The 12,036-nt window shown below is 41.3% G+C and overlaps 1 protein-coding gene and 1 pseudogene across 1 annotated transcript in view; both read right to left on the bottom strand.

The window, feature by feature from the left end:
- SP110 (SP110 nuclear body protein) overlaps positions 1-12,036 on the bottom strand; it is a 35,411-nt gene that overhangs the window by 13,492 nt on the left and 9,883 nt on the right. The window contains exons 7-11 of the mRNA XM_021682970.2: positions 10,973-11,122; positions 8,959-9,039; positions 7,810-7,860; positions 3,863-4,006; positions 1,270-1,338 (exon numbers count right to left, since the gene is read on the bottom strand). Of these exons, the coding sequence (XP_021538645.1) occupies positions 1,270-1,338; positions 3,863-4,006; positions 7,810-7,860; positions 8,959-9,039; positions 10,973-11,122 (495 nt within the window). The remainder of the gene's footprint in view (positions 1-1,269; positions 1,339-3,862; positions 4,007-7,809; positions 7,861-8,958; positions 9,040-10,972; positions 11,123-12,036) is intronic.
- On the bottom strand, positions 2,513-2,619 carry LOC123324373 (annotated as a pseudogene).

A 12,036-nucleotide genomic window follows, 5' to 3' on the forward strand; every position in this document is an offset into this window, starting at 1 on the left:
CTGAGGAAGTCCTGAGCAGGAAAGGGGGGCATAGCATCCAGTGTCAAAGTGGCTTAGGCTCTCAGAAATCAGGCTGGTGGGGACACTCAGGGTGTGGGTAGGGGTTGGATTGTGGGTGTGGGTTAGGTTGTGTTTCTTGACCTAGGTGCCAGATACATATGAGCTTTTCCTTTGTGTTAATTCCTCAAGGTGTACATTTATGGTACGTGCATTTTTCTTAGGCACATTACACCAGTGCTACTCAACATGTTAGCGTGTGACGAGACAGCAGCTTGATCAAAGTAGAATCAAGGCTCTCAGGGTCGTGGGATCGAGCCCCATGTTGGGCTCCATGCTGGGTGTGGACCCTGCTTGGGATTCTCTCTCTCCCTCTCCTTCTGCTGGTGCCACCCCCGGCAGGCGCATTCGCTTTCTGTCGCTCTCTCTCTCTCAAAAAAAAAAAAGAAATCAAGGCATCTCCACTGAGGAGGTCTTGCTGTAAAGACAGGTGGTCCAGTGTCACAGTTAATTTATAAGCTCCTTCTTTCTGCAGACCTGCCACAAACGGACTTGTCAATGGCACCAGTCTGTAGACCCCACCTCAAGTAACCCCTGTTCTACTTCAACAATAAATTCAATAAATTCATGGGGGAAAAAAGACCAATGTCACTGGAGCATAGAGGGAAGGCAGAAGGAGAGGGGATGATGTTGAAGATGTGTCACAAAAGCAGAAGAAAAATGTGAGCAAGCAGAAAAAGAGGAGGGGAAGAAGAGGAGGAAGAGAGGAGGACAGTGACCCCAAGAGGCCTCAGGGTGCAGGCGGCAGAAGCAAGCCAAGGGGCTGACCCACAGAGACCAGGCTCGCACCCCTGTCTATCACAGGAAAAGAAAGTTCAGTTCTCTGCAGATAGGAACACCATCAGGGCCTTGCTTCCATAAGGGTTTTCACCCTATGGAATGAAAGAAGTAGAAGTTGATGTTAGAACTTGACTCATGGGTTCAGTCTTTCTCTCTTAAACATTTTGGGTCTTTGTTGGTGGGTTCTCTGTTGAAGAATCCATCCCAGTGCAGAAGCAGGTGATTGGGTAGGCAGCACAAGGTATGCACTGGCATTCACCTGGAGTGTCCGGTGTGACACCTTGTTAGAGTGGAGAAGAATGCAGGTGAAGGAGACCTAGGCAGAGGAGGACAAGGATGGGAGGGAAAAGAGGAGGAAGACAGGGAGACAAACAATTAGCATCTGGCCAGGGCGCCATGCAGCCTGACAGGCCCTGCATCTGGCTTATTTACCCTTGGGAGGAATACTTTTCTGACACCTTCTTGTTGAACTTGAACTGACATTTTTTTTCCTTTTCTTTTCTAAAAAAATGAAAAAAAATTAGTGTCATCTATAATTTGAAACATAGATTTATATGCTTTATATATCAACTATTTTAAAGTAATTTTTTTCTGTCTTTCTACCGCTTTGGAGAAACAAGATAGATATGAGTCTTGTGAAATGAATACTATAGCATTGATCACGGAAAAATAGCAAGCTCATGTTAATAAATAGGAAGGCCAAAAATATTATAGATGCTGTATATTCATAAATTAATGTATATCAATATAATATATAATAATCGATATAATGTTTTTAATACAAACATACTTATATCCATAATATATATGTATTTAATACAAACAATAGAAGTAGATAAAGGATATAACCTTATAAACATAACACAGAAAGGGTTTTTTAAGGAAGAAATATAGGGCATAAAGCCATGGTTCTCAATGTGGGGTGATTTGGTCCCCTGGGGGATATTTGACAATGTTGGGAAATCTTTTTGTTTCTCACAGCTGGGAGGAAGATGCTACTGGCATCTCTAGGCTGGGATGTTGCCAAACTCCTCATGATGCACAGGACAGCACTCATGACAAAGAATTATTCAGTTCCAAATGCCAGTATCAAGGTTGAGAAACTCTGGCATAAATCCTCTTGGAAAAGATAAACTGATTTGTCTAAATAAAAAAAAAGAAGTCTCCACAACCAAAAATTTCTCAAGTTAAAAGACACAAATAAAATAAGAAAAATTGCAATAAGATAAAGTGTTCATTTCTGTAATAGATTTAAGAAAATGAATCATCCTATACAAAAATGGGCAAATATGAACAGGTGATCCTCAAAAGAAAAAATTCTAGTAACAAAATTTATTTAAAAAAACAGGTATCTTAGTAGAAATAGGCTAGATGATGTTATGGTAAATTGTGATCCTCCCAAATCTCAGTGGTTGATTACAGGTATCAGCAAACGACAGCCTGATGGCCAAATTGGCTCAATACCTGTTTTTAAAAATAAAGTTTTGGGGTACCTGGGTGGCTCAGTTGGTTAAACGTCTGCCTTCGGCTCAGATCATGATCCCAGAGTCCTGGGATTGAGTCCTGCATCGGGCTCCCTGCTCAGCAGGGAGTCTGTTTCTCCCTCTGTCCCTCACCTTGCTCATGCTCTCTCTCTCTCTCACTCTCTCTCTTTGTCTCTCTCTCAAATAAAGAAATAAAATCTAACAAAATAAAAATAAAAAATAAAAAAATTTTTTCAATTAGCAATTATCGCGCCTCGGATAAACCTCATTGGCTACGATACGGCCACTGTGCATTGGATCACAGTCAGATGTATTTGCTTATATATTTGTCTCTGGCTGCTTTCATGCTACAATGGCTGTGTTGAGTAGTTGCAATAGAGACTGTATGGCCAGCAAAGCTTGAACTATTATCTGGCCCCTTTTAGAAAAAGTTTGCCAAGTGCTGGTTTAGAACAACCCAGTTGTACTTCTCCTTCATGTTACTCATTCATCACAAGTTAGATGAAGTTCCATGTCATTGACATACATGGATCCTGGGGACAGAACAACCTCTCTCTAGAACACTGTTGGTCCCATGGCAGAGAAAAAGATGATACACAGGCTCTTAAAGCTTTGGCCTTGAAGGGACCCTCACATCTCTGCCCACATTTCTTTGGCCAAGTCAAGTGACATGGCCACACTGGAGTCCACAGGGCAAGGGTATATAACCTTCAGGGATATCAGTGAGCAGTAATACAACCTATCACATGCAAAATGCAAAGAAATTCAAAGGAAAACATGGGTGGAATAGCATTCTTTTTTTTTTTTTAAGATTTTATTTATTTATTTGACAGAGAGAGACACAGCGAGAGGGAACACAAGTAGTGGGAGTGGGAGAGAGAGAAGCAGGCTCCCCGTGGAGCAGGGACCCTGATGTGGGGCTCAAGCCCAGGGCCCCGAGATCATGACCTGAGCCGAAGACAGACACTTAACGACTGAGCCACCCAGGCGCCCCTCATTCTTTGCTTTTAATCTGTCAACACAGAAAAGTCTTATTATTTCTAGTTTTGGTGGAGGTGGAGGAAAAAGAGCATCCATATGATGTTAATGGGAGACTAAACTGATAACAATTTGATCATCAGTATGTGCTAATTTTAAATATTGACTAAGCCACTTCACTTCTAGAAATAAGCCACTAAGAAATACTCTTAAGAGTGTGTCCACTTTGAGGATTGGTGCCACTCCTCCCATGGAGCAAGCTTGAATCAGACAGGAGCCCCCAGACTCAGTGGAGCAGTGGTGACTCTACTAACAGAAATGTAAACAGTAGACACTGGGACGTGGTCACGTTGAATCCACGTGGCACAGCTGAGCTGACCTGCATGTTGGCAGCACTGCACTGACTTCTTCCCACAACCACTCTCAGTCCAGCAACTCCTTGCTGTCTTGTCTGCACTGCTCCCTTCTGCTGTTTCCTTCACACAATACCCAACTCTGTGCCTGCCCCATGAGAGACCCTCCCACACTGAGCATTCGAATGGCAGATTCAGTCCTCAGCTTACCCTTTGGTCCAGAGGTTTGGACACATTCAGTCCTTGCCTTTTGGGCCCTTGTCATGATCTTTGAGATCCTGGTTGAATCATCCTTCTTTTCAGTTGTTTGATCCACCACATGGAGCTTCTCTTGGATTCTGTGCCCAGGTGAGGCTGCCCATGGGATAGTGATTTGTGAATAGTTTAAATTGGGGTCCCCGGTGAACCCCCTCCTCCCCTTGTTAGTGACTTCCTCTCTCATACCCCAGCCCTCAACCTTTCAGGAAATCCCTTACTCTTATACCTCTCTTTTATGTTATTTTCTTAGAGTTATTCCTCTTCTTTTTTGTGTGTATCTTTTTTTCTTCCCCAAACTCACAATACTTCATCCTGTTTCTCTTTCTCCCCTTCAACTTCTCTTTTTGTCTATTAATTATACATGCATCAACTAGAATGTAAGCTCCATGAGGGCAGGAGTATTTGTGATTTGCTCACTGCTGAACCCATAGGACCTGGGACACGTACCTGACACATACCTCACACTCCATTTGCCTTTGTTGACTGAAAATATAAGGGGAGCATATTTTTGAAAATATTAAAATGATGTATTTTTTATCTTTATAAATCACAATGGCCCATGGTTCCCTAATTATTAAATCAATAAGTATCTGTGCAAGGACAGATGCTGGCTAGAACTGAGATGTCACTCCTCAGTTGAGACTGTTTTGGAGACCTTACACAAAATCTTGAAACACAGAACTTGTTGAGAGCCCAAGGGATTTCTAAATTCCAAAAATTACCTTTATATGCTAACAATACAAGTTTGGAGGTCTAAATGTGAAGTTTTCCTAGAAGAAGAAAACTCAGCATATGACAAAGACTAAGTTTCTCTGGCTGAGGGAGATGATGGGGTTGGAAATCAGGAGGAAGAGACAAGAGGAAAAAGAGGGCAAGCGAGTAGATCTGAGTTCCCTCCTAGGTTAAACCCTGAGACTGAGAGGCACTGGAAACAAGCAGGAAAATTTGGAGCATGTCCAAAGCAGTGATGCTCATGTCATGATGCATGTTGAGAGCTGAGGGGAAATGCCCTCCCCGGGTGCTCACGGAATGGCCCAGAATCCAAGGGAATCCTTACTGACTGGCACACCTTGAGTACATGGTTTTGAGTAAAAGAATGAAGGAAAAGGGAAGGAGAAAAGTAGGAGGGAGAGAGTTCAGGGTGACAAGGAAAGCAGAGAGATAAAGCAGAGGAACCAGAAAATGCAGTTTCACAAAATTTTGTTTCCTAAACTGCAAATAATGCAATTTTCATGCATGGAGTAGACACAGGATAAGCAGGCATGAGTCAATTCAGGTGATTTTGAATGCTCTGTGACTCCAAATCTAACTCCAGTTTGATATTGGGAGTCTGAATCCTGCCTGCCCATCAAGACTTGCTTTGTCTATTCATCCTGGCTCTGAGCCAGACTAGACACGGTCCTAATCTCAAAACTGTCTGACACCTTCTGTCCAGTTCCACCCTATCCCTCCCATTGATAAGAGAAAAGAAGTCTGCTGGAACCAACACGGTTTCTGGGTTCTCCTTCTTTTGTGAGGAGAGGTCCTTTAACAGGGTAGTCTAGGGGGCAAGGATGGGACTGGCTGTGCTCCAGGGATACCCAGATGGCCATGTAGCAGGAGAGGAGGCCATGCTGGTCATCCAGTAAGGACCATGATGAACAAGGGAATAGTAATTTAATTTTTCTTGCTCACTTCTTGGGAGCTTTTTTTCCTGTCTTCTTTTTGAAGATGGCAGGTTGTATTTTTCTGTCCTCTTTCCTAAAACAGAAAAAAAATCATCTCTTATGGCTATAAATATTGATCTTCAAGCTTGAAATGTCAATACTTTATAAATAAATTTATGTAAAAAAGTATTCCATTTTACTTGGAAATAAACAAGGATTGAACAAAGAAGTAATAGATACACCAAATTATCAACATTTAAATATGCCATTTAAAAATAAATACAATATGCCATTTTTTTCACCTTAATAACCAGTTTTTCAAGAGTAGAAGAAAAATAGAGACATCACTATAAGCTACATATAAGAGATTTACTTAGCTAAAACTCAAGGGCAGAAATCATAAAAATAAAAGATGAATAGATTTGACTGTTTAAAAAATAAAAAATCTCCACACTTTAAAAAACATCCTTATAATATTAAGACAAAAAATGAGGAAAATTGCAGTATATGTAAAGTATAGTTAATATCCTTACTAGATAAAGCAAAAGAGGAATAGAACACTAGGGAAATGGGAGAGAACATAAGTTGAAAATACTCAAAGAGGAAAGACAAATGACACATTTATTTAAAAATTGTCTTTAGACAACTAATCATAAAAAAAAGTATTGTTTGGTTTTAAGGATTCCCATCTCCTAAAATGTTTTATCCTACCCAGTGTTGATGAGGACGTAGAAAATGAGCACTTATGAGCACTCATATTATCAAAGAGAATGTAAACAATCCCATTTTCTGAAGAACGATTTGCTGACATAGACAAAATCAAAGATGTGCAGACTCTAACCAAGTAATCTCACACTTAGAAATTAACTCGGAGGAAATTACTGGACATGTGTGCAAAGGTATAAACACACACAAACATGGTTTCTATTTTCATATAAGAATTGGAGATAGCCTAACTGTCCATCATATAGGCTATTATTTAAACTAAATTGCTAATTATACAATAATGTGCTATATAACTAAAAGAAAGAAAAACAGATAACATTGATATGCAGATATGTGTATTAAATACACAATGAAAAAACTGTTTATAGACCATATAGTATGAGCTTCTATGTGTATAGAATGAGATAAATGTATGCATATTTCTAAGGTGTAGAAACAAAGTGGGGAAAGCAGATATGAAATAGGAGTTTCACTTCCTGATTAATAACTTCCCGTACAGATTCTGTGGATTTTATTGGGAACATTGTATCACACAAGCCACATTTTGGTGGTTTCACGTTCACAGTGTAAGTCTCAGTTACACAGAGTCCCCTGCGGGATTTGGAGTCTCCCAGCAGCCTTTGCGGTGGCGCTGAGACCCATGCTGCCTTGGCCTTCTGGCATCTCCCTCTTTCACACACTTCTGCAATCAGGGGAAAGGAGTGCAGAGAGCTGCTCAGTACTCTTCTGTGTTTTGACTCAGAAGTGACACTCGTACCAGCTCATTGGCCAGACCCGTGATCACGGCCCTGTCTCCTGCAAGGAGCTGGGAAATGCAGCATCCAAGGCAGAGAGGAGAACTGGAAATAATGGAGAGCACGAGCAATGCTCACCACCATGGTGTCCGGGGCAGGGACTGCTGATTATTTGGCTTTCTCTGGTCTCGCTTTTCTTTGCTAATCAAGTGATTTGATTTCGAGCTGGATACGGGTCCTTCAAGAAAAAAAAGTGACATTTCCCAGCCTCCTTTGCAGTCAGGTGTAGTCAGGTCACTCGTAGCAAAGAAATGGTAACAGAATGTCTAAAGGCAACCTCCTCCAGTGGAGGAGACATGCCCTCCTAGACCTTGCCTCTTTCCTTTGGTGGGAATGTAAACTCGCTGGCTGGACCCCAGTGAGGGGATGCCACACTCTGAAGTTGGTGGTGCAATGACTAATGAGTTTGAGATTCTAGGTGCATGGTGCCAGCCCTGACCGCCTACCTCCACATAGGAGACAGAAATAAGCTCTCTTATTTCAGCCACTGGTTTTTGAGGGGAAGGGCGGTTCTTGTCCCACATAGCAAGCTAATCCTAATGGCGGCTAAATATTGCTTTTGTAGTGTGGAAAATTTTCTAGGTTGAAAAAAATCAATAAATCACTGTTTTAAAAAGCACAAATCTTTTTATGGTCTAGGATGTCTCTTTTGTAGCGTAGAAGAGTGTTAACAACCCAAAAAAGTAACATCAAATCCACCCTAACAGAGACCAAATAGGTTCTTTACACTTACGTGTTTCCCCAGATTTTCCCAAAGATGGTTTATTTCCATTATTTGTTGGATCTAGAAAATAATGAGAAAGAAAGTCATTTTAAACAGGCTTTAAACTTTGTGACCACCTCATTTCAGACAATATTGAGTTGGCAAAGTTTTGACAGTATTATTTCTGTCCTTCCTTTATAATGGGGAATGATGGGATCTGAAGAGAGTTCTAGGGGACCAAGGTGCTTGTCCTGTGCCACCATCCTTTACCCACAGGATCTTGGAAAAACCCACTCATCCTTTACATGCCTCAGTCTCCTCACCAGTAAAATTTGAATTCATTATTCAACCTTCTCCAACGATTGTTGTACAAATCCAATGAAATTATCCATGAGAAAATTTGCAATATTACTATATAAGTTAGTGCAATGTGGGAGAAGCTGTTGAAATGATCATTTGTATTTCAAGGTGGTCAAATTTAACTCATTCTTTCTGACAATAAATACTTGTCATTTGAGAGTTGCATTCTGTGAATTAGTGACACCACAACCACATCGCCAGCAAACAGAAGAATGTTCATATTTTTTTCCCTTCTGAGGATAGTGGTAGCAAATGCACAATGGTAGTGGTGGTGAGGGCGGATTCACCTCACCGTTTGTCAGCTCATGCCCACAACGATATCAGCTGCAACTGCTCTGTTGGTTATAGTACTACATTTGTGTTATGATAAGTTGTGCTCTTCCCAATTCTCCCACAAAGGTCGAGTGAGAAACATGGAAATTCAGATCTTAGGAAAAATTTTGTTCCATGACTTTGGCACTTTCAGGAGAGCACCATGAATGTATTCAGAACACATTCAGCAGCAGTGGTATTGCCCCAAGGTAGAAAAAATTGATTTGGGGATTGGGGTGGGAAATCTTATTCTTTTTATGTATGACATATACAGATAGATATTTATTCTTCCTCAAGATAATTATCTATCTAAACATAAATGGATATATAATATATTTGTGGTATTAAAATATAGGTTGTGTTCATGGTTAGGAAAAAGTATCTAAGAGGGCTCCTTAGGGCAATGATAATGGAAAAAGGGCTGAGAAACACTGGTTTAGGATCGAAGAGTTCTGATTTGGGCTTCTGGGGATGGCCCTCTGAGACTTTGCAGTCCCTCCTCTTTACCAGGCAGGATGCTTGGTGGTGCGCTGGGTGGCTCCTGGGGGCTCTTTTCTTCTTTCATTTCTGAAGAGTCATCACTGGTTTCTGAAAAAAGAAAAGACATTTCTTTCAGATCTCAGAAAAAGCCCCTGGAAAGCTCCATAGGAGTCTCCTGAAGTCCCAGGAAAGACCTTTTGCGGTGAAGGCTGGAGGTTCCAGGTCTTGCTTGAAAACCTCCATAACCCTTCCTGAGAGTGATTCTACCACTGGGTCCACCTGCCACTGTGGGGAGGAGCAGAGCAAGGCTGGGCAGCAGAGCGTCCCCTACCAAGGGAGACGTCTAGTGAGGTGCAGTCGTCTGAGTCCCTGGATCAGAGGCTCAAATTGAAGTTGTGAATCCTTGGGATATCCCAGAAACCCTTTCAGGAGATCTTTGAGGTCAAAATTGGTTCCATACTAAGATGTTCTTTGCCTTTTCACTATGTTGACATGTGCTCACATGGAGCAAAAGTCATGGCAGGTAAAGCGGCTCGTGCCCTAGTACAAATCAAACCAGTGCCCCTAAATCTTATGCAGTCTTCCCTGCCACAGACCATTAAAAATAAAAAAGCCAGTTTCACTTAAGCATGTTCAAAAAAAAAAAAAGAATGTTCTTGATGAACCAGTTAAAATGATTAACTTTAAATTAACTTTATTAAATTTATTAAATTTCTACCCTTGAGTATAAGTATAAGGATTTTTAAAATTTATTTGAGAGAGAGAGTGAGCGGGAAGGAGAGAGAGAGAGAATCTGAAGCAGACTCCCTGCTGAGCACAGAGGTGGATGCGGGCTGGATCACACTACCGCAAGATCACAACCTGAGCTGCAACCAAGAGTCAAGAGTCGGATGCTTAACCGACTGAGCCACCCAGGCGCCCCTGAGTATACATCTTCTTAATAGTCTGTGTGGAAAACTGAGGAGTTCATATAAAACTACATCTTGAAGTTCACTACATCTTGAAGCATGAACGTCTCAAGAAAAATACTTGTGTGATTGAGCTGCAAGCTCACTGTAGAATTCAGTGAACCAGTATTTTCCAAATGTCCAAGATATTATAAAATCCTGCATAAGTAAAAGATCCATTTAAAATACAAGACAGCATAATGCATTGTATTGCAAGAGTATAAAAAGTTAAGTTTTAAAAAAATTTTTAAATTTTATTTTGTTTAAATTCAATTAATTAACATGTAGTGAATTATTAGTTTCAGAGGTGTATAAGAAGTTAGTTGATGTGGTTTCAGATGCTACATCTCAACTAACCTTTATGAAACCATCCCTTCTTGACTTTGGGTGCAATATCAGAGATGAACATACATAGTTTTCTCAAAAAACTGTTAAAATACTCCATCCTTTTAAACTACGGATCCTTGTGAAGCTGGATTATCTTCCTGTCCTCCCACCAAAGCAATGTATCCCAATCAATCAAACACAGAAGCAGCTCTATGAATCCGGCTGTCTCTGATTCAGCTAAACATTAAGAGGTTTGTAAAAATGTAAAATGGTGCCAGTCTTCTCACCAATTTTTGTATTTGGAAAATATATTTGTTTTTCATAAAAATATGTTATTTATGTTAACAGGTAGTTGGTATATTACTGTTACTTTTAAATGAATTAACACATAAATATTTTTGAATGATCAGTTTTAATTCCTAATGAAGTACATATAGATAAATATAAACAACAGAAACAAAAGGTCTGTAGGGTCCTCCATAATTTTGAAGAGTGTAAAGAAGTCTTGGGACCAAAAAGTTTGAGAGCTGCTGCCTAAGGTCACAGCTGAGGTCAGCTGTGCCGTGTGGATAGAGCTATTTCCGCACAAAATCTCCTCAGGTGCAATAGATCTTTGTTCCCTCTTGTCACACACAGCTCACCAACTTTCTCGGCACTTCTCCCTCCTTCTACTATTACCTTTACACATCCCTCTAATGCTGTGCCTGCTCTGTGAGAGACGCTCCCACACTGAGCATTCAAATGGAAGATTCTGTCACCAGCCTTACCCTCTGGTCCGGAGGTTTGGGCACATTCGGTGCTTGCCTTTTGGACACTTGTCATGACATTTGACTTCCTGGGTGAATCATCCTTCCTTTGAGTTGCCTGATCCACCACTTGGAGCTTCTCTTGGCTTCTGTGCCGAGGTGAGGTTCTCCCTGGGTCAAATAGTGAATAGTCTGTGAATAGTTTTCATTGGGGTGCCCAGTAAAGCTCCTCCTCCCCCTCCCATGCCCCCAGCCCCCACACTTTGAGATCTCTGTGCTCCTGTGCCTTGTTTTTCTTCTGCTATTTCTCTGTAATTATATATTTTTCTTGTGTGCACCTTTCTTCCTCCATTAGACTCACCATCTGCTCTCACTCCTGTACAACCTGTGGCAATTAACCAGACTCCCAGAGCAGTGGAATTTCTTTCCTGGGCCCTATTGTATGACACCTTCATCCTGGAGGTGGCCACATCCGAGTGAAAATGGCTAAGTGATCCGTTTTGGCACAGGAGGAGTTTCCTGAGGGCCCAGGTGTGAGACAGGAGGGATCTGAGGGTCCCTAGGTGCCTCTAGTGGAGAGAGTGCAAGGTATCAAGGAATTGAGGGGCCTCGTGATAGAGTGAAAGTCTGGAACAGAGAGGATTTGCAAGGGGTTGTCAAGGTTAGGGTTCTCTTTCGCATGGTCCTGGATGCCTTCATTTTGCCAAGGACTTATATTTATATCTTTGGATCTGATTTTTTATTGAGTGCCAGAGTGGCATATTGTGGGGATATTAAACTCCCTTGATTTCTCAGTGCTTCTGTAAAAAGCCCTAGCCTCCAGAGACATGGAAATAAATACAGAATAAAGATAGGGAATGCTTACTTTCACTTCCCTGGAAACATTTCACTTTTCACATACCATGAGAATGAGATCTGTAGCTAGTAAACTGCTGTCTGATCTTCTCATCTCCTGAGATTGCCAAATGCCTACAGCAGGGCTAGCTTCCTAGGTTAAGTCCCAAAGTACCAGGATTACTGAAGCCCTCCCTCCATAGGTATTTACACATCAAAAGGGATGAAGCCCAGAACGTGGAGACATCCTT

The sequence above is a fragment of the Neomonachus schauinslandi genome, chromosome 3, assembly GCF_002201575.2.
Source record: "Neomonachus schauinslandi chromosome 3, ASM220157v2, whole genome shotgun sequence".
NCBI lineage: Eukaryota > Metazoa > Chordata > Mammalia > Carnivora > Phocidae > Neomonachus > Neomonachus schauinslandi.